The 23,993-nt window shown below is 39.2% G+C and overlaps 1 protein-coding gene across 2 annotated transcripts in view; it reads left to right on the plus strand.

Annotated features, from left to right (window-relative positions):
• LOC131067654 (uncharacterized) overlaps nucleotides 1-23,993 on the plus strand; it is a 205,398-nt gene that overhangs the window by 142,563 nt on the left and 38,842 nt on the right. For both annotated transcript variants that reach the window (XM_058002752.2, XM_058002751.2), the window contains 2 exons: nucleotides 18,573-18,632; nucleotides 20,652-20,781. In XM_058002752.2, coding sequence (XP_057858735.2) covers nucleotides 18,573-18,632; nucleotides 20,652-20,781 — 190 coding nt within the window. The remainder of the gene's footprint in view (nucleotides 1-18,572; nucleotides 18,633-20,651; nucleotides 20,782-23,993) is intronic.

Genomic DNA, 23,993 nt, shown 5'->3' on the forward strand with positions numbered 1-23,993 from the left:
TGGAGGTGTCTGTCTGCTTGATTGAATCTGCTGTCCTAGTTAGAATTTACAGTTCTCTCTCTCCCTATCCTTCCTTTCTTTCCTCCCAATTTTATCCCTTTTTTTTAGAAATCTGCAGTCCTGCTAAATCAGCTTCAAATTAACCAACGTCACCTGAAAGAAAACCGTAAAAGGTCCCCGGGAATTTATACATGGAATTGCCAATCAAACGTAAGTCCCCTTGTGTTTCCAGCATAAACACATCAAGCCACTGAGAGATCCCGCAGTCAAGACCTGACAAAAGAAACCTTGAGGTAGTCTCCTTTGATCAAACTTAGAAAACAACATTAGAGACTTCCTTATCTCAAGAGAGAGTAGGATAATCAGTCGGCTATTCTATTCTGCGTTGGCCGTATGGAGTTTGCAGCAATGCGATTTCATCCACGTCAACACTACCCTCATCTCTCATTGGTCAATGGAATGGTGGTTGTAACAAACCCTAATTAGGGTTTCTATCTTTCGATCTTGGCCATTGATCTTGAATCGATCTGAGACATTCATTGTAATGAGCTATCTATATAAGGCTGGACTCTCATTTGTAAAGGTCAATAGGAGAAGAATAGTTGAAGAGGTAGAGATTAGGAGAGTACGTAGATTAGAAGTTAGAGTGGAGTAGAGTAGGAGAAGAAGCAATTGTTGCTAAGGCTTGTAAATGAATATACTCTTTTCATTGAAGATATGGTGAAATGTGTTGTTCAACAAGTTGCATGGTTTCCAATTCTCATTTGCTTTTATGTTGATTAGATGAATGGACGATTTTGTGGATGATTAGTGGTGAAATTTGTTTAGTCCATACCACTAGCTTCTTGCTTATTGTAAGTTCGCCTTGCGTGGTGTTGACGTGGCTAAAGTCGTATCGCTACAACTCTCTCCGACCAACACAGAATAGAATGCTGAGTATCTTATCCTCTCTTGAAATAAGGAGATCCCTAATGCTGTTTTTAATTGATCAATGGGGACGACCTCAAAGTTTCAATTGTCAGGTCATGACTACAAGATAGCTCAACAGTTTGATGTGTTTTGCTGGAAAGACAAAGGGGACTTACGGTTAGACAGAATCAGTTTTGTTCGCATGGGTTCCCTAAGATCCTATAGTTTTGATTTCATCAGATTTTACCTTAACATGATGTTGTTCAGACTTCAACTTTCGGATTTTGAAAAAAAAGGAAAAAAGAGGTAAAAAGGGGAAGGAGGATGCTAACTACTTCTACCTAAAAAATAACACATTCAAGTTGATAGACATAAACCTTGCAATAATCAAATTTTATTTCGCCAACAATTCACACAACTAGATAAAACTGATGCAATCTTTAAAGGGGAAACAAATTTTCATGTTAGTAAACATAAACGCTGAATTTAAGACATTCATACATTCCATGTTAAATAACCGAACTAAGCATACTAGTGAGTTCAGACTAACCATGCAGAGGAACTGACAATCAACCAATCCTTAATGGTATGAACTAAGATTTCTATTAGATATCAACTTGCACATGTTATTTTATAAAACAAAATGCATAACATAAATTCAAAGAGTGAAGAAATAGACCATGCACTCACATGAAACAATAACAACTTTAATCTCCATTAAGTCTGAATGTATTTCTGCAGAGCTTCTGCAACAATCCAAGATTTCTTACTAAAAATAAGGGCCAAGATCTAAAATTACAAGTGGCCCAGATTCATCCTATAAAACATGGCTGCCCATACCCATTAGTGGATAACAAAATATCACGACCAACCATCAACTAACTAATAACTACCAACTACCAAACATAAAGTTGCTCCAAAAAGTGCACTTGCACGGAGCTCAAAAATTTACAATGACATTGGTAGTTGGAAAGAAACTTTATGCTGAAAAAGTGCATTTAGAATTTTAAAAGAAATAGATATTTTCAAGAAAGCACTTTTTCTTTCCTCGAGGTAGACTCTTTCTCCAAAAATTCAACTTCCTCTTGCAAGTAATCCTTCTAGATGTCTCGATCTGCTGCATGTTCTACCCGAACGTAATCTTGAAATCTTATGCACAATTGGAACAGTTCTTTGCTGGGAGGCATAGGAGGATGGCATATTTTGTATTGCATACCCTCTCGGTGGCGATCCACATGTTTCAACTCACTGCTCCAGACCGACTGACGAGCTTCAAAACCTAATATGTCTGCATGCAACTCACTGGCAAATTCCAGGTCCTCTTTGGAGTACGTGGTTTTATCAATTCTCAATCTATCCTCCCACCGTGGTCGTACCTCATTATCTTTCATGCTACTCTTCCAACCAGGGACCACCGATCTGAGGATCTTTTCACCAAGATCCTTCATGTTTGACAAAACTTCATCGCACTCATCCTGCTCTTTATTTATGGTGTCCCTCATATCATTTTTCATGTTGACAATCCAGTACCACTCCTTGAAAGTGTTGATGTCGCAGGGATCTAAGATAGTATGCAATGTGGGAATCTGAGTGTGGGTCCAGAAAAGAGCCCTCACGAGGGGCAAAACCATACCAACCATCTCATGGACCTTGAAACATTCTTTCTTTACTTCAAACATCTTGATGCGAATGGTCTCTCGGTCATGGGCCATTTTCCGCACATCCATAATGATTTTCTCTCCTTTTTTTTTAACGTCCTAGATCCACTTTCTAATGGCCTTGGCGGTATCACGCACTCCCTCAAATTCAGCTGTAGTCCTTTGTGCCAACGCCAAAGGAGGAACATGGGACTCAACGGTATGTTGCAACGGTCTTAACAGGTGGTCTATGTATCCTTCAGCCTACTCAGCACGAGCTCGATACATATCTCTCTCAGCAGTCATTTCATCTAGCTGTTTAAGCATATTCTGTACGGAATCCTTGAATTCTTCCCTCTCCCGCTCTTTGGTTGCTCACCCTATTGGAATGGACGTGATGCTATAGTCAGCCAATGCAACCTGATCTGCTGGTTTGTCTGCAGGTGGGGCAGCAATATAAATCGTATGATTTCTTTGCTCATCTTTGGTAATCCTGGAGTAAGTCTGTGGCTTTTTCTTTCCTTTAGCTTTTATTTCTCCTATCCGAGAGAAGATATTCTCCAGGTCAATTGGTGGCTTGACAGCCGCTTTCCGCTATGCTCGGGCTATCAACCAGTCATGAGTGATGGTCTGTCCAGATGTGACTACTAAATCCCCACTCTGTTCTTTGGATGCCCCAGCTGATTCACTGCCTATCTGCAACTGATTGGACATAGATGGAGGAATGGGTGCAATATCTAATCCTTTACTCACCGTTGAGTTCTCTCCCACCTCACTGAGTAATTGATGGGTATCCTCTAATAGTGGCTTTTCTTTGGTTCTGTTGGGCTCTTGGGTTCTATCTTTTTCCCTTTCTCCCTCAACCATGGTGTCATCCTTGTTGCCGCCTTCCTACTGCAACTCATGCCTTCTCTCCTGCGTGAGCTATTGTTTACCAATCCCTTGATCAGATGCAATCTCTCCTTCCTCGATCTGATTCTCAGGTTGATGCAGAGCATCTATCACAAACCATGAAACCTTCATTCGAGGGTAGACTTTAAACTTGAATCAAGAGGCATATAAAAATATCAATCACTCTTCTCAACTCCAAACCAATTTCAAAGGTTATATTACATCCCTAAAAACCTTCATTCAAGATTTCAGATCATAACATTCACCATAACATGAGAGAACAAATTCTTTATTGCCATGGAATACCCTAGTTCAGGGTTTTATCCCTTAAAAACTGTTTTCACCAAAAATATCATAAAGAATTCAATTATTAACCAAATTAAGTAAACAAAAAGAACTGGAAAGAAGATTCAAAGACCTTTCCAACCCATATAGTTTTTGATCATTACTAGTCCTCATGTGACCACACAAAATGTTGCAACTGGACTGTTGTTGCCTTCACCAGTTTGCCTTTCACCATGAACTGTAACAAACAGTCATCAATAAAATTTTACATATTGACAATAAAGAAAATCGCTTCAGTCAGAATTTATATTAGTGAGTTAAACAAGTTCTCTCCAAATTGCAGCCAGATCCAACGGTTAGATCCAAATTTATGAGCATTTGCCCAAAAACGGGTAACCCTTGGCAGGGTTTTGACAATTATTGTAAAAACAAACATATCTTGCCAAATACTCCACGAAAATGCATAAGAAAGGATTCATCTGAAATATATTTCATTAATCTATCATTAAATAACATCTACATATAAAAATTACAGAAAATGTGATCCTCCATGGATCTATGACAGTCACAGATTCCTTAAAACCTCATGACTGTTTGAGGGTTTGATGGATAATCTTTATCAAATCCCCTCCAAACTGATCTACCCTCTTGATTTCGACCAAACATGGTTTTATAAACCATTTACAACTCCTTTCTAACTACTCTAACCACCTCATGACCAATGGATTTCATTCTTACACTTTTGTTGCACTTTTTGGCAATGTTGCAACTTTGCAATTTTTTACTTTTTTTGCATTTTTGACATAAATGACTCTAAGCCTTACATGGACACTTTTAACACTTCAAGATGGACCAAATATGATATCTTTGGACAAAATGGCTCATTTAGCCTTACATATTATGATTCAATAGACTCAAATAACCTTAATACATTATGAATGACTCAAATACAATAAAATTGCTCATATTATGACTTTTGACCTCCTCGTATGCTTGTGTGCTTAGGTGCCTCTGCACCACAGGTCCATCCAAACCAATGATCCTTGCCTCCGCTTCTTGCTGATTTTGTATTTGTGGATTATTTGCCTCCGATGCAACAGGATCATCCTGTGAAGGTGGAGTTGGAAGGTGATCAAGTTCAATCACATCATCCTCTGAACTAGGGTCCTTGGATGAGGAAGTAACCTCTGGCCTCTTGATTGGGATCTTTTCTCTTCTTGTCCTTTTCGATGCCCAAGTCCCCCTATTGGCTCTTGTTTCTTTCTCTTCTTTTTAGGTTTCTCAACCTCTTCTTTTGGCGCACTTGATGTTTCTTCGTCTTCTGAAGACTGGGAATCGAGACTACCCATCAAATTATATGTGAATTGGGTTCCTTCATGGGCTAGCCTCTCTATTTGTTGGGATAGCCAGTTATCTGTGTACCTTCTTGGACCCTCCATGACAACTTCAAAATCTGTGATAGGGTCTTGAGTCCAATCAATGGTTGGCGGGAGGTCCTTGACTGCTTAGAATTCCTGGACTTGCAAGCAATTTCCATAGTCTGTTAGCTGATCCGGAACCTGGCGGTACTCATAAAGTCGCATTTGTTGAACAGTCAACCTGGAATATTCTTGCCGACAGACTTCAAAATCATCCGTACACTTTCTCCAGTAGTCCTCTATTGATGTCTTGGCCCTATAATGCTTGTCGTTAGGCTTTCTTTCCCAATCCATCATGATCAAAGCATTTCCTAGGGAAATGTTCTTGTAAGCAATAGGAGGCCAGTTTGTCGAATGACTCTTCGGCCTGTACCGAATTCTTGAAATGCACATCAAGGTTACCTATGATCAGAGGGAAGGTAAATCCTGATTGCTTTTTGTCCTTGCGTATGCTGCCTGCTGGGTGTGCCTACCTTGCTACCTCCATGAGGAGTAATCTATCTGATGGGTAACGCGGAAGTCGATACAGTGTTCCCTCAAAGCTGGCTATTCTGATGTAGGTGAATCTGGGGAACTGGATGAACCATGCACCGTATTTCCGGGTCAGGGTGGTAGCCTGCTTTGACAGCCTTATGTGCAGCCCTCCTTGCATCAATTTGACTATGCGCATTGTAAAAGTGTCATTGACCCGCTCATATTGACCAATCGCATATGCAATGTTCTTTTCTCTTTGGGCTACGTCATAGTAATGCAACTGAGGATAGCAGTCGTATACTTTTACCTGATTTGGCCCGTTCCCAATCTCACCTCTCTTGATTAATGTTGGTAGTGACTGATGTCGAGCAAACATATAGACCAGATAGGAGGTCATAGCGAAGTACTTCTTCTCTTCGAGCTCAACCAGCTCTGTATGAATATTATCGCTGATGATTTGAGCCCAGTCAAACTTAGATTTCCCAGCGAAGACTTGCTCGGTGAAGTAGAACATCCATTCCTCAAAGAGATTGGATCGCAGAAATCCCATGACCCGACTAATATCACCATACTCATTGTGGAAGTCACTTCTGTGGATCTTTTTACCGATCCTAGTGCTCGGGGGTCTTCTCTCCTTGAACCACTCTTCATTTATCAGTGTTTTGCACAAAGTAGGATTCTTGTCATAAGCAATTTGGGCTTCATCAATGGTACGACAGTGGGATTATCAGGAAACGGGATATCAAATGCTTCCCCAATGGCTTCAGGTGTGAAGTCGGCCATTACCATTCCTTGTAACACTACCAATCCGGTTTCCGGTTGATAATGCTTGACGGCTTCAACTACTAGCTCATAATTCTGCACGACCGGTGGGAAACCAGTAGCTTGACCAATACCACTCTCCAACATCTGTCTAGGCTTGCCATAAGCGTTAGGAGAGTATACCGTGTTCCTGAAATCCTGAATATGGATATGTCCTAGGTTTGTATCTCCTATATTGTCCCACACACTTTGGACCTTTGACTCTTTGACTCCTCCTTGGTACTAGTACTTCATTTTCTCAAACTTGCGAAGAATGTCAACTTTGGATGTTTGTGATGCTCTGGTTGCGTCAGGTGCCTTTGAAGACTCTGTTGCTGATTTAGGCATTTATCCTGCACAGTTGGACACGAATTACGAGACATGCCTCAATGCGAAAATATATGGGTTAGCAGTGCCAAAAGGTGGCGGCAGTGCAAAAGAATTGTTAAACGGCAAGATAGCTTAAAACTTGAAAGCATGCTTAAAACGAGATATTCAAATTTTGCGCTTGGGGAATGAATGCAATTTGAAGTTGAAAATCGGTCGGTTTGGTGGAGCGAATTTTCAAAATGTCGCCACTCCTTGTTTTGTTGGTGCGGGAATTGTAAACGTTTCTGGTTTAAGCGTTAAGTTTTCAATTTGTTTGCTTTGAACGTGTCAAGTGTGCATTTGAAAAAGATGATTTTACGTTTTGTAGCTATTTAGACCAGTATCCCTAAATTTGCCTAAGCTTTGAACTTTCGGCTGGAGGCCGAATTCCGTAGATGACTGATTGTTTCCTAGGCTTAAGTATAAGATTTTCACAATTTATTTTGCAAGTTAACCCTAGGAAAAAGAAATATGATCATGTTGAAAAGTGTTAACCATTTGAAAGGGAAATTCTGACTTACCTGGAAGTGTAATGAAGAAGTTTATTGACTGCAAATGCTGATGGTGCATTAACTCGACGTTTAGAGAATCCTTGTAATTTTGGCTCGATATAATTAAATGAGAGAACGCCTTGTGCAAAATGTGAATCACTCTCTCTCCATGTAGACTGTGCGACTTACCTGTGCTAATACCTGTTGTGACCATTTCACACATCGCCCCATCGCAAATGGGGACCCCCTCTTTTTGCTCGTTTTTCGCTCGTTTTCGCCTTCGTTTTTAGGGTTTTGTTAGTTAGTTAGTTGTCTGGATTTAGGGCCAAGCCTTAGGGTTTTAAATTTTGCCTTTTCAAGCCAAAATCCAGTCGTTTTTGAGAGCTTTTGAGCTTCCTTTTCTAGAATGCAAATTTTGAATGCAATGAATTCGCCAAAATGGTCTAATTTTCAATTGGAATGTTCATGCAGAGCTTAAATTTGTCTAAGTGTTGGCCGTCAATGTGAATTTTTGTCCGATTGAATATTTTGACCAAATTTTGACTTTTTTGAATTTTGATCCTGGGCATTGGAATTGATTTGTTTTCGCCTCGTGAAGTGTTAAAATGTGAAAAATCTTGTTATTTTGGCCTGTAGGAGCAAAATCGCTCCTGTCCCTCAGTGAAGGACGGGAGCTCATTTTCAAATATCTCATCATCCTTGCAGAGTCCGGACAAAGTTTACGTTTGAAGTGATGGAGAACGACGAGATCTTTCCATTGAATATAAATTGAAGATTTTCATGAGCACAGAAATGCCTCCAGGGAGAAAATCGCTCCTGTCCCTCAGTGAAGGACCGGAGCTACAATTCAAATTTCACCTTGTCCTTGCAAGATTTTGAAAACTTAATGATTTGAGGACGTCCGAAGGAAGATACTTTGCCAAATGAATATAATTTGAAATGCAAAAAACGAAGGAAAATGACCTATATTGACTAAATCGCTCTTGTCCCTCTCCAAGGGACCAGGGCGAAGTACCTTGTAGCTCTCGTCCCTCTCCCAGGGACCAAAGCGATTTCCTCCATTTTGCAAAATCCAGACAAGGGTCAAGGCAAGTTTACGTTCAAAAGCAAGGGAAAACATGAGGTGAACGCATTGAATATAAATTGAAGATTTTTGGGACGTCCATAACAGTGTTAAATGCCTAGTTCGCTCCTGTCCCTCAGGAAGGGACCAGAGCGATTTTTGATATAATTGCTTTTCTTGCAAAGTTACAAATGGTGTCGAGGCATGGACGAATAGAGTGAAGAGGGACGAGTCCGTTGAATATAAACTTGGAGCATGGCAAAGTGAGATGAAAGCCACAAGGGGAGGATCGCTCCTGTCCCTCTCCAAGGGACCAGGGCGATACAATAATGATAATACTCCCTACGCAAGTTCAAGGTCGTTCCTCCAAAGTTCAAGGTCGACACAAGTTAAGACAAGGTGGCGAGGGACATTTCAAGGCATCTTCATCATGCGCAAACACTCAAGGGACGTTAAAATGAGGAAATTGACACCATATAACATAGATCGCTCCTGTCCCTCAGGAAGGGACCTGGGCGATGTTAGATGTATTGGCCATTCCAGGCAAAATTTACGTAAGGACAATATATTGCAATGTGCTGGAGGGTCCATGGTATGACAACAAGATGATAAACAAGAGTTTTGAACGTGAAATGATCATCATTTTGAGCATGGAGACTAGATCGCTCCTGTCCCTCTCCAAGGGACCAGGGCGATTTGCTTTGGATTCCTTGTTTTGCTTCAAGATCAAGCTAAGTCAAGACGTCTTAAGATAGCATATGGTCCAAGGCATCGTTTTGAAGATAATTTGCAAGGGTTTGAACGTCTAAACATCGCCAAATAATGTAAAAGCCCCATATCGCTCCTGTCCTTTGGACAAGGACCAAGGCGATGCTATTAATTACACTCACACTCCTTCAAAGGCAAGTCAAGGCGAGGACGGACGAGGTAAAGGACGTTATTTCGAAGGCAATAAACAATGAACCAAGGTTAAACGTTACCAACTTAGGCTCAAAATGGAGAAAAAACATGGATCGCTCCTGTCCCTCTCCAAGGGACAAGAGCGATGATCTTTATAACATCAAAGATCAAGGCGAAGCGAGGTTAGGAAGTACGAAGGACGACGTTTGAAGGACGTTGCAAAGGAGATCGAAGTTTAAAAGTCGCCAAGATCAAGGAGAAATAATGCATCGCTCCTGTCCCTCTCCAAGGGACAAGGGCGATGGTCCCTTTAATACGTCCAAACACATAATGAAGACAAATGGAATAAGCACGAAAGGAATGAGCATAGATGTTATTCGCCTTACAATGGAAGTTCGAAGGTCAAAGATGCAAGATGAACGTGAAGACATGGAGATCGCTCCTGTCCCTCTCCAAGGGACAAGGGCGATGTTAGACAAAACACATGATATTCTTTGAAAATCACGTTAAGACAAGGACGCACAGGGTTTTAAATGGCATCTGGAAGATGATACAAGGAAAGGATCGTACCAAAATGGAGAATTTCAAGCAAAAACCTTAGGATCGCTCCTGTCCCTCTCCAAGGGACCAGGGCGATAATGGTCATAAGATGCATTTGCTCGCACAAGAAAGAAATTCAAGTTCGAAGGACCACCAGATGATCGATTTGGGACGTGGAAATGAAGGAGTTGAACGTTGAAAACGCAAGAATCATGCCAAAGATGGTGAATCGCTCCTGTCCCTCTCCAAGGGACCAGAGCGATAAGGTACGTCCCTTTATTTTCATGTTTTTGGCGCCAAATTAAACAATTCAAATTTTCTTTAAATGCTAAATCAATTTAAAAAATCGAAAATCCATTTTTATTTGGCATTTAATATGGCGTTATCTCTTATTAATTATTTTTTGCCTTTATTTAAAATCGAAATTTGCAAATTAAAAAACGCAAGGCATTAATAATTAATTAATTAATTAATAAAAAATCGATTTGAGCGCTCATTTAAGGAGGTCGGCCTTGTCATTTCATTGCAAATCATTTAAAAAAATGGTTTTATTTTTATCAAGTCGGCCTAAGGGGTGAAGGATGAATGCGCTATATAAGGGGAGTGGAATTATTATTGTCTACATTATTATTTTACCTTCCTTCATGCAAATTGAGAAGAAGTAGGGATAGTGCGAATATTATCCAAGGTGGCGTAGACATCCCCAAGGTGGTGCGAAGCGTGCTTAAAGTGTGGAATGCGAATTGCATTGAAGACCAAAGGTGGCGCTAATATCATCTTGTGTGGAGTGCGAATTGCGTTGAAGACCAAAGTTGGTGCGAATTGGAAGACCACGCCTAAGGCGAATTTGCTAAAGACTTGGAGATTTATTTGTGCGAACTTGAAGATTCATTTAAGACCACGTCCAAGGCGATAATTGAAGATCACATTCTCTCCAGAGGTGGCGAAGTCAATTTTGAGGAGATCATATTGAAGATTACTTTATACCTCAATTTTGCCTAGGCAAATTTCCTTTTTGCATTTTAGAGTTAGCTCTCTATCAAGGTATGACGATTTATTATTATTGCTTTATTCATTCATCGTCATATTTCAAATTTTGAATTTTGAATTTTGAATCTCTTGGCTCAATCGTTGTATTTTAGGAAATGATAACTCTAGAGACTTATCATGAGGTTTCCTAAAATTTATCTCTCTTATTTACGTTATTTATTGCAAAATCTATTTCTTATAATGGAATGTTGTGTAGGTATGGCGACCCCAAAGGCGGGAGCATCCACCAGTCGCTCGGCTCTCATGAAAGAAGATCAGAAGACCGAAGAAGTGGAGACCAAGATCGTGTCCAAGTGGAGCAACATTAGAGATACAAACTTGGGGAACTTTAGCACGAAGAAGTTCCGAGAGGTCCCTTACATCGGCAAGCCATCACCTGTCGCCCGGAGAATAATAGAGAGTGGCATCATCAAGGCGGCCGGTTTTCCTCCAGCCATTCAGTGCCACGAGTTGATGATCGAGTGTGCCCGTCACTACAATCCACAGTCCAGGACAATTGTGTCCAACGAGGGAAACACTTTGGCGTACCTTTCAGAGGAGGCCATAAGTGAAGCCTTCCATCTTCCAGAGCACAGGGACATGATATACAAGAGCATTGAAGGAGCCAGATCAGTGTACGATGATGATCCAGATGCTTGCCTAAGCATAATTAACAAGAACTGGCTACTTAAGAGTCGTCCCCGTCTGAGCAAAGTACCGAACACACCACACAGGATTGATTTCCAAGAGGAGTACAGAGATTTGATTACCATGCTCAACAGAGTTACAGGAGCACCTCATGCCTTCTATTTTGAGAAATGGATGTTTTACTTCATCCAGGTGATTGTTCAAGGAAAGGGTACAATACATTGGGCTAGGATAATTAGCCATTGCTTGGACGTACAGTTGAGAAGACTCAGGGCTACTAAGTCCTTCCACATGAGTTCATACGTCATCTATGCCTTAATCAGGAGCGTTGAGTACGCAGGACTACCTCACAGAGGAGTGATTGGAAGAGGACCCGGCGAGGTCAGAGTTTGTGAATCCTATACCTACTTGCATCATCCACCAGGGAAGAACTACAAGCTAATTAATGATACTTTCACGATGAACATCACAAGGACGTTGCAAGGAGGGATTCACAACAGATTATCTCAGGATGCCCAGGAATTCATCAAGAGGTACGGTGCTTGGTTCATTCAGTTTCCCAAGTTCACTTACATTAGAGTGTATGGATGTCCTTTACCTCCATACATGTTGCCGAGGTACCCGACAGACAGAATTGTGTTACTTGAAGTAACAAGGCAGTTGGCAGCATATGTGAAGGCATTCAGACACAGACATCAGAATGGAGTTCAGGTACCTATTATTTTGGGTAATTCAGTTGAGGTATGTCCTAATGTCTCAGCCATGGATGACGCAGAGAAGGAGTTAGCCTTGTATCCTTTTTCATCTTTTGCTTGGAGGAATAGTTTTGATCCTCATGGACATTTAGAGGAGACGGTCGGTAGAAGATTTAGACATGAGTACCAAATTGAAGATTTTATGATGAATCTCCTAGATGATCTCGAAGTGAAACGAAAGATACATTCTAGATTGCCTTTGGATTTCATCAGGAAATGTAAGATTTATAGAGTAGCCGACCAAGCTCAGGACAACGGCAGGCACATCCAATCTTCATATGATAGAGAAAGCAAAACAATAAGTTTGAATTGGAATGAGCCCGAGGCCGTGGATTTAGATGATTTGATGGCACCAGTCTTGTCTTGTACTCGCAGATGGGTAGACGTTCAACATCAGAAGTTGAGAGAACAGGGCATAGCTATGTCTTTTACTTTGGAAGAAAAGCCAGCCGAGGGTGGAGCCAGTGTTAGTGAAGGCAATCCTAATCCTAGGAATTCAGGTGAAGGTAACCTTCGATGTGCCAGTGAGGGCAATCTCCATTCGAGAGGTTCGAAGAGAAAGGAAAGATCAGAAAAGAAAGAGTCTTCCAAGAAAAAGCAAGGTGCCAACAAAGATCAAACACCAGGTACTTCTTCCAGACCAGAGGATAGAACAGTTCGAGTGGAAGAGTCCATGGAATCGATGGTATAGAATGACAGACAGGAGGAAGGACAGGCACAGCATGTTTCATCCGATGGATCTCTCCAAGACTATGATTTAGATAATGATAATGAAGTAACATCTCCTCCCAGACAAGAAGAAATAGTACACAAAGAAATTCAAGTTCAAGAGACTAGATCGAATATCCCAGATTGGTTGAAGGAAAGATTGACTAAGGTGATCGTAATAGAGGACGAGGACAGTGCAATTGATTTAGAGAGCCTTGTTGGGCGTTCACATATGACAACAGAGAAGAAGAAGGCTACAAAGATGTCCAAGATGATTCGAGATGAGACTGGATCTAGAAAACTGCAGATAGCTACACCGGCAGCAGACAAATATGAGGGTGAAATCCTAGCAGAAGACTATCATATACAGACTATTGAGTTAGGACCTTCCACAGTAGAGCAGACTTTAGATGATGCCACCGACACATTTGAGGCATTGAAGGACAAGCTTAGAGAAGAAGTGGAAAAGAATAGAAAGCTTGAGAGAGAGGTCGGTGCATGGAGGACGTATTTCAGTCACATCAATGAACCTTTGGGACGTCAGGATCCAGTCAGATCACCATTGCAGGCATTGCCCCTTCAATCAATCAATGAAGCAGAAAGATTCAGGAACCTGGTCCAGCGTACATGTGGTTGGATGGATAGATCTCACACGGTGGCCATTGAGTTTGTTACAAGGATGTCGAAGATCACCCATCAGGCTATCCAAGTTCTTGAGATTATTCACAGATTGATGGCAACAGTAGCTGCATTTGCCCATACCAAGGACGTTGTCATCCCTGTCTTGAAAGTTATAAGACACACATCCAGAAGAATTTTAGCACAAGAGAGGATCTTAGAAGGTGATTCTCACAGTTTGTTTCAGTGGTCAACCTTACTCCATATAAAGAGTGTTCTCTTCGAGGACATCAGTGTTAGATGTGGTCAAGTTGAGGAGGTGATCAATCCGATCCAGGACAGAGTATTTGAGGTACTTCGTACCATTCTTGGCAGAAGGATCGAGGTCGAGACAGATGTGGATTTACAAGAGTTTGAGGATAGAATCACGATCATCTTTCGCAAGGACGCAGATGTTACAGATGAGCAGTATGATCAGATGTATGCCACCATGCTCCTGATTGATAGAACAAAGGAACTTGAACCTACTTGGGACACAGCTCTTCTAGATGCATTTGATCAGGTTATCCACTTAGAAGAGAGTATCAAGAATCTTCCCGAGATTCCAAGCACAGAAATCGAAGGAATCGTGACAAAATTCATTGCATATGCTAAAAAAGAGAATTGGAAAGGGAATAAGATTCTAGATGAAAGTTTGTTACAGATGGCATGACATCTTATTTCTCATTGGTTGATACCTCCTAGATTTTTGTGCCGAATTTAATATTTGGCTATGTATTTAATATTGTTCAGTAAAAAGGAGGTCATTTGTAACAAACCCTAATTAGGGTTTAGGTGTCATGATCCTGTCCATTGATTTACTTTCAATCTGGACCTTTCATTGTAACTGGGGATGCTATTTATACCCCCATTTTCATTTCATTTGATAATAGTTAATAGTCGAATAGTCAGATAAGAGTGAAATAGAGAGATTAGAATTGTAAGCAATTTTATTTTGTAGCAAGATTGAGTCTTGAAGAGAGAAATTCAAGCAATTGTTGTATATGATGACTTGGAAATCAATAAAATATTGAAGTTATGGTGTTTTGTTGCAAGTTTCTTAAGTTATCTTCATGGTTGTTGGATGTACTTGAATCACGCTCAATCAAAGTAGTTTGTTAATTTGAAAGACTAAGTGTGAGATTTGATATTTGGTAGGATTCGCAATCCAAACCACTAGCTTCTTGCTGATTGTAGGAACGCCTTGCGTGGTCGACTGGAAAACATTTTGAGTCCTTAACCTTCAAGCATTTTCGCATCTAGGATATGTACCTTCGTAGTAGTGTCCTTGGTCTTTGATGCATTGAACACCATTATTACCTTAGAAGATCGCACTAATTTCAGTTGAGTTGTTATCTTATGGCAAAATTGAAGTTGGTTGAGTCTTGCCGAATCTCATTCATGCTAAGTCGTTCATAGGGTTAGACTAGATTAGACTTACTTAAACCCTGTCCTTTTTCCATTTTTTGAAAGTTCCTTTTTAGATTAGTAAAATCTTCGAGCCTTTGAATCCGTAAGACGCCTTGAAGGAAACAGCAAATCACATCATACCACTAAAAAGCTTGTCCACACGTGGAGACCCCACTAAAAGAACCTTGGAGTCTATCTAACTGATCCTTTTTGCAGATCTTCAGCAGTTAGAGACTATTTTCTCAAGAGAGGATAAGATGCCTGTCGGTATTTTATTCTGTGTATGATTCTGACTTACCTGGAAGTGTAATGAAGAAGTTTATTGACTGCAAATGCTGATGGTGCATTAACTCGACGTTTAGAGAATCCTTGTAATTTTGGCTCGATATAATGAAATGAGAGAACGCCTTGTGCAAAATGTGAATCACTCTCTCTCCATGTAGACTGTGCGACTTACCTGTGCTAATACCCTAAACGCCTATGCCCTTTTGTCATTAATTCGCGCGATTTACCAGTTTTGGGCAATTTTTGATCTTTAGTTATGTCGCCCTCTTGCAAACTTCGGGCGATCTGCTCCTTTTGGACTGAATGCGAACTTTATAGTTTAGATAAAATCGGCGAAGTCTTTACTCCCTCGTGTCTTCATTGCTTTGAAAAACTCGGGGTGTTGGGGGAATAGTATGCAATTTTATTTAGTACGTCCTCCACTTCTAACTTCAGGCTCCTTGGATGATTTGCGCGAAGCATAGGGTTTCGCGATTTTCGGCTAAAAGAAGACCCTTCTGCACGATTTGGGAGCTTAGTGTGTTTCGACATAAAAGATCATTTCGCAAATTTAAGTTTCCTTTCTTATTTTCTAGCCAAAAGACCTTTGCGTGACTTAAACTCTTCATACCTTTTTCGGCTAAATTGACTCTATGGTACGAATTTGACTGTTAGTCATTTTTTTGGTATTTGTAATCATTTGGTAAGATTTAGTTTGTATTAACTTTTCAGCATTTTGAATCAAAACTTAGAAGGTTCCTTTTCGGCTCATGAGCTCTATTCGTGCGACTTTCAACCTTTTAAGTTTTAGGCCTTTGAAGTCATTTTGCGTGATTTGGAACTTTTGTTTTAAGTGACCTTTTCGGCTAAATGAGGCATTATGTGCGATTTTACACTTTCTTTAAAAATGATATAACTTCCCTCAAATCTTCGGCCGATTCATCACATTTGCAAGATTTGTAGTGGAGAGCGATTTTATTTACTCTTGTTGCTTTCTTCCTTTTTGGGCTAAAACAATGTTATGTGAGTTTTTAGATGTTCTCCATCTATTTCGGCTTATGAGCTTAGCATGCGAACTTTGGCACTTGAAGTTTTTCAGCCTTTGAAGTGAAATTGTGCGATTTTGGAGATTAATGAAATTCAGCATTTTAGATGTCTTTGCGCAATTGGGAGGTTTTCTTTTTTGGCCTACATGGGTCATTTTAGGCATTGTTATCATCTTCGGCTTGAAACAATGTTTGGCGCGATTTGGACCCTCTTAGCCAATTTCAGCTCATTGGCTTATTTTGTGAGACTCTGGGAATTTCGGCTCTTAGGAAAGTTTTTTTTTTAAAACTAGCATTTTTACCTATTAAGCCGATTTTTGAGAGATTTAGCTCACACTTCGCAATTAGTCTTCCAAGTTGCCTAGCTCACTTGTCTCAACTGGCTTCAGGCTTGAAGCCTACTCAAGACGGCGTTGTCAACTTGACATTATTTGTGATTGTACCTTAGGTTCTTCATTCGACTTTCCCTGTGAACAAAATCGCAGTCAACTTTCAAGGTGAACTCTCTAGGACTCAGGACATAGGTTGGCTCAATCTGGAGAAGTATCATCTCCTTAACACCTTAAATTCTTAACTGTTGCAACTCCTCTTGCGAATTTACCAAAAACTTCCTACTCAGGACCTCAGCGAGGGCGAGAGGAAAAACAAAGAAAGGGGGGGGGGGGGGGGGGGGACCCTGTCGACAATAGGGAGTGTGTGCAAGGCACAACACGTGGTCAACTGGAATTTTATGTGAACTTAACTTCAATTATTGCTCGTCCATTGGTATGCATTGCCTTGATGGTATTGATGGTGATGGTAGTAATTTGAACATTTATAACTTTACCTTAGAAGATTGCACTAGCTTTGTGTAGTTGTTCATTGATGTCGAAGCAAAGTCTAGTAGAGTCTCACCAAGTCATCCACTACATCCTACATTCCTAGGATTAGATTAGACTCTCTAAACCCTTTCCTTTTGATCTTTCTTTGTTAGATGACTTAGTCCCGAGTTCCAGCAACGCCCAAGTATTCAAGCATTCATGTACAACGTAAGTCCCCTTGTGATTCTAGCCCTATCACATCAGCCATTGAGCTTATCCACAAGTCAAGACTTGACATTTCAGAACCTTGGAGTTGTCTCATTTGATCGTGAAGCATAGCATTTGAGAGACTTTGTTTGAGAGAGGATAAGCTACCTTGGTATTTTATTCTGTGTTCGTATGTGCATAAAACACACATCAATAGGATCTTAATTTATTAATATTATAAAGTACTTAATAATAAGTCCTTTATCTTATTCAATTAAAAAACATTAAAGTAAATACTTTAATATTTCTTCCTTATTCTGAAACTATCACTGGGCCATTTCCATTGAGAATTGATGATGCACTTGGTCCCCAGGTGATGTCTAAAATTAACAGGCCAATTCCCAATCTCCCCCTAAAAAATAGGGAACTTTCTAAAAAATAGGAAACTATCACGAAACATTTGAAAAGGCTCACAAAGACCTCTACAAGGCTCCACAAGCTCCAAGTTGTCATCAAGTGAATTGCCAGTCTCCTAAAAAATAGGAGCCCCTCCTAAAAACTAGGAAACTGGCTCTAAGCTCCTAAAATGCCTTACAAACCTCCCCAAAGGTCACTTGACTCCCTGAATGGGTTCCCTATATATTGTGTTAGCCTCTGGGAACCCCGATGTTAGGCTAACCTTACTAGAAACCATCTGCTCTTAGGAAGGGGACATTACAATAATGAACATCCCCAACCAAGATCCCCATTTTCTTTTTTTTTTGATTAAAGTCTATGGAAAAAGGGGTATCTTTTTTCATAGATACGTGTAATATTTGTAATATATATAAGATTTTCAATATTGTTTCTATTTATCATTGTATGGGATATGTCTCTTGGAACATGGAGTGACATCTTTTAGGGTTCACCCTTTGGAGATAGAATTTTGTTCTCTAATAATTTGTTTATGTGTTATCTCATTTGGAAATTTGTTTTGGGCTCCTCAATTCTATAATAATTGTACATATTCGATGAATGACATTGACCTACTTTGGTCACTTGTGGACATTACTATAGGCTCTTGTTCTTTTGTGAAACAAGAAATGTTGGACAAGGGTTAGATGGGAAAGAATGGAGTTTGAGATAATTTTTTAAATATCTACTTAATTGTAGAAAATATATCAATTAGGATATTTATGCATATGAGGTTTTTGATAGAAAGAGTGATTGCAAATATTGTGCTTATAAAAGTTCAAAAAAATTGACATAAGCTTCTTTGTTGTGGTTACAGGTACACTTTTGAGTTTATTAGGTGTTCTTCTTGTAATAAAACCTGAGGCCTTATTTTCAGGTATTACTCTATTCTCAGGGACTAATAGAAACAACTTTTTTTATATTGAAAGATTTGTCATAGAGTTACTTATCATGTTTAATGTCGCTTATCTATATGTTTTTTTGATTTGATTATAACACAATCCAATTAATCTCTAGAATTCAGAAATCATGCTCTATCTAAGAGACTAGTAAAATGAAATTATCCTTTAATCATACCATCATGTTTTTTCAAGTTTTTGGCATTTCTGCAACCTCCTAGGAAGTAGGTTTATCATTTGACTTCAAAGACATTCACCAAGAATGAAACATTTACTTATAATAAAAGTTCCAAGTAAATTAACTAGCTTGTGGATTACTTAATGGGTTTGGTAGAGATAAATTCATTTAAAAGAATCACTTAGATGGTTTTCTTTTCATCAATAAATAAGTTAATATGATTATGCTGATTTTGTATGTAAGCAGCAGCAATTTCCATCATAAAATGAATTCTCGTTACTTGATAGGGGAGGAATGAAGTTTTAATAACTTAACTTTTTGATCCATTGGAAATTAACTGAGTTAAAGCATATATATTTATTCCGCATGATATAAATGGGGAAGATAAGACTTAGAGAATTGTTATGATGGCTGAGATTCGAATGGACATGCAAGTGGGTATAGGAAACATATTCAATAAATGGAAGAACTTCATACAAAATAATTTTGGTCTAATACTTTATTAGACATCTTTCCTCTGCTAGTAGTTCTTCAGATAGTCCTTCCAATTGAATATTTAGAAAAGGGTTCTTAAGAGCCAAATTGGTCTTGGATTTTTCAAGAAAAATACTATCAACAACTCTTTTGTTCCATTTTTTCAATTTACTCTGGATATATGTAATCTATTGAGCCACACAAAACGGATATGACATGGCTTCCGCCAACCAAAAACAGAATTAAATATCAAATTAAAAAGGGCATACCTTAGGCCATTGATAAAAAGAAACCTTGAGCCATATGGCCATTTGATATCAGTCGATCCAGCAAGGTAATCTGAAGGTTCACATGTCAGAAGTTCATAATTCCTATAGTCTAAGCATATCAATAGGACATGCAAACACAGAACAAGCCACTGTGCTACCAATAATTCAAATTTTAGGGGCAATCCAACGGACAAACACCCAGAATGCTGAATCTAATGTCATAATAGAAACAAACCCAAAGAAAGAATGCACAGATTCAAAGAAATCACAGAAATATACATGTAAAGAAAATGATTGTGATTTAAGCAAAGGTTTTATTCATATAATAGAGCTATGCGCAGGGCTAGCAATCTCTGCAGAGTGATTTGTTGCTATGAAATTGCTCTACACCACTTTTGGTGAAGCACCTCGAGAGTCTATATAAACAGCCAAGTACATTAAGAAATGACTAGACTTTGAAAATAAGATGAAGTGACCTGCCTTGAAAATTTGAGAAACTATCAGGCATGTGGATGGATGAGGACAAACTGTTTTGGTGGATGATACCCAAATTCAGGTCAGAATTGTATTTTGCAATTCTGAGCTTTCCTAAGCAGATAATACCTAAAATCATCACATCCTAGAACTTTTGATGCCTTTTGAGCAGGGAGTTTTGAGTGATGGTCATGAAGTCGACTCTGACAAGCTAGCTGTCTTTATTGGAACTCCAGTGCTACATGGATCATTTGTCAGTTTTAACTCATTTGCACATACAAGCATGCTTAATGAAGAAATAGGTACATTATTAGTCAAAGAACAATCGTAAGCCATGTAACGCTTGTTTATTTTAGATTATGCTGCTCCAAAGAAATGCATAGGGTACAAATTTATAAAAAAGTATGTTCTTTTCTTGGATTTTAATATTCATGATTTATTTTCTTGATTTTGGACTTTATGATTATTGATTCATATTATTATTCATATCTAAATACTGAGTGGTTTCTGGGGGTTGCAATCCATGAAATATATAGATTTGAGCATGTTTAATGTTTCTACGTATGCTTATTATTGTTATCCGACTTTTCAATTTTCTTCAGATAGTGAGGCAATAGAACAGACAAAAAGAAACATCCTAATTGGAACAATCATGGCTGTGATTGGTGCTTCTACTGGTGCATTGTCATACATTGTTGTACGTGCAATTGGCCAATGTGGGGAGCCTGCATTGTAAGTGAGAAGATTTCTGTTATAATACTCTGTTCACTACTGATTTTTCATGTTTGTTATAAATTGTGATACATAGTTGATAGAGAAATGTGGTCATATGCATAGTTTGCAAACTCTGCGAGTACTCTCTGAGTTGCCGTGTACTCTATTTTTTTTGCTAGGTGTGTTTTCACGATTTTAATTCTCACGTTTTTATAGACGCAAATAAAATGGGTAAAAATGTCAATGCAGGTAAAATACTTTTTAAAATGCATTTTCACATGTTTTTGCTATAAAACCATGCATTTTGTCTTTTGAGATGTCTATTTTTAATTTAATACATTTTGTAATTGAATTGTACAAAAAAATATGTTTCTTTAAGAGATTTTGATTTTCAGTACTTTCTAAGTTGCCGAATTTTTGCCGAGATTTTGTTGAGTATTTGCCGAGTATTTGTTGAGTTCAAAATTTTGGGCTTGCCGAGTACTCTCTGAGTCCGAGTTTGCGAACTATGGTCATATGTATGTATTTACAATGCCCATGGTAATTTATTGCCATGATACAGTATTATAGGCATACATTACTGGTGGCACATATTGGCTATGCCAATTTTAATCTTCTTGATTCAAACATGCAAATTGGCTAGTAAGAAGAGGTTGTGTATGGTTCACAATACTAGGGTGATCAGTTTGGGCATATGCTTACGGACACCAAACTGTTTGGGTCTACTTTAGATATATCTTATTGACAACTTCAGTCTTTGGTGAATGCTGACATCTTGATATAGCTTAGCTTTTCCCCAAGATTTCTAACTGGCCTGACTTTTGCAAAGAATATCCTTGGTCCCAGTATATACTTCTACTAATTTCTAGGCAAAAGAAGTGGTTTTATACCACTAGTTTTGTCATATGACATAAAAGGTATAAACAAGGAAACTTGAAGTTCATATGGTGTAATGTTCCAGAAACCATAACAAACCTTGAAATTAAATACCAGTAAAGAGACGTGGTGCTTTATTCTAACTGTTCTTGTTGTAGTAGAAGTGTATGGATACCGATGCTTCTTGGATTAATGGTATATGTGTTTGCATGTACAAGCTCCCACCTAACAAAATTTAGTTAAGCCATCAGTTTGAGGGTGAAGAAACGGTAGGGAACTGTAACTGACATTGACATGCTAGAAAGCCTTTTTCTCCTTTTTAGCCTTCATGTCACAGTCTAGTTCTTTGTATAAGCTGATCTATAAAGTGAGCAATTGTAATGTCCCCTTTTAGGAGGACACTGTTGTGCGTTGCACACACTCCCTGTCGCCAACAAGGTCCCCCTCTTTAATTTTCAGCCTTCGTCTTGCTGAGTTTCGAATTTTGATTTTTGTCTGCCGTCCCTTTTGTTGGGATCCAGGAAGTGGTGAAGTGATAAGCTTTGTAGTCATTGAAGAAAGGGCGTGTTTGAGTTTTAAGTCACGTGGCCCGGGGGCCATGTCGCAGAAAGCCTTGCAATTTGAACAATCAAAATCAATCCAAGGAAGACTAATTTTGGCACAAGCCTGGGAATCGGCTAAGTTGGCATGAATGTCAGTTCCATGGGTTTGCGAAATCTCTCTCTAGCCCGAAATTGCAAGCATAAAGCGCGGTTCACATTAGAAACTTTTTTCAAAGCCTCATTCACCTCGAAAATCGCCTGATAGAGGGAAAATGCTAAAAGTTTGAAAAGACCTTTTCAAAAGGGCCTTTTAGGCCGAATTTCGGGGCCTAGAGCAAAAACGTTAAACTTAAAAGAACTTTTCAAAATATCCTTTTGACTCGAATTTCGCCAAATACAAGTTAAAACGTAAAAGTTAAAAACTTTGCAAAAGTGCCATTTGGCCCGAAATTCGCCAAATGCAAGTGAAAACGTCAAACTTAATAAAGTTTTCAAAATGGCCTTATGGGCCGAATTTTGCGAAAGGTAAATTAACGTTATAAAGAAAAAACCTTGCAAAAGTCGCCTTTAGGCCGAAAGATGGGAAGGACGAGGTAAAACGCCCAAGTTTTATAAGTTTGCAAAATTCCTTGGGGGGCCGATTTTTCGCTAGATAGAGTTAAGGCGTTAGAATTTAAAAGGACCTTTTCAAAAAAACCCAAGTCGCCCGAAGTTCGCCGAACAAAGGTAAAACGTGAAAATTGTAAAACCTTTTCAAAAGGGCTTTCAGGCTGATTTCGGGGACTTAAGTGAAAAAGTGAAAATTGTATAAGCTTGCAAAAGCCCCTTTTGTGCCGAATTTCGGGAGCCAGAGTTAAACGTCGAATTTAAAAAACTTTTCAAAACTCCCCTTTGGTCCGATTTTCGGGGCTTGGAGTTAAAGTGCAAAAGGAAGTTTGCAAATATGCCGAAAATGCCGATATTTTGGAAAAGGCGTTATAAGTTTTAACCTCGCAAAAGCCGCCTTGTAGCCGAAAATCGCTAGAATGGTGTGAAGTTTAATTTTAGGGTTTGCAAAAGGTTGTGTGAACCCGAAATTGGGCAAATAGAGAACCGCGCAAGGTGTAGGTAGGGCATTTTTTTTTAGGTTTGCATTTATTGCCGAGCATCCAAAATCGCCGAACTAGGTTAAATCGCAAGCAAAGAGGAAGGCGTTTTCAAGAGTTTGCAAGACTCTCTTTGGCTCCAAAAATTGCCAAGGAGTGAAAATCGCGATAAAAGGAAAGGCATTTTCAAAGTTTTCAAAAAGGACCTTGCAGGCCGAATTTGCACAAAGCTTTTCTAAACCCGAAGTTTGGAGAAATTGCAGGATAGTCACCTTGTTCGGCAGGAAAGCTCGTTTTGTCTCCTTTAGAATCATTTAAAATAAATGCAAGACTAGTCACTATGCTTAAACGGTTAATGGAGAATTAATCAGGTGAAATTTTGTAGATTGCAATTTTCTTTTGAAAGGTACCGAGCAAAGCATTAAGCGTAGCGCAAAAGCAAAGCCCGTCTAAAATTAACCTTGAAAGCAAAAATTCAAATTTAGGGAAATTTTGAACATTTTGAAAAAATTAAACTTAGGCAAAACTCTTCTTTGAGTGCCAAATTGGCAATCATTAAGGCACCCGAGCCTTGAACCGCAGCCAAGTAGCAAATTTTAAACAAAGAGCTTAATATCCTTTCACTTCCTAATTAATCGGGCTCTTTTGCTAAGGCATCGTACTTTCTTTGAATTTCAGTTTTCTCGTTGATCCTTACGTGCTAGCATCATCCTCTATTTTGACTAAC

Source organism: Cryptomeria japonica, chromosome 11, assembly GCF_030272615.1.
Source record: "Cryptomeria japonica chromosome 11, Sugi_1.0, whole genome shotgun sequence".
Lineage (NCBI taxonomy): Eukaryota > Viridiplantae > Streptophyta > Pinopsida > Cupressales > Cupressaceae > Cryptomeria > Cryptomeria japonica.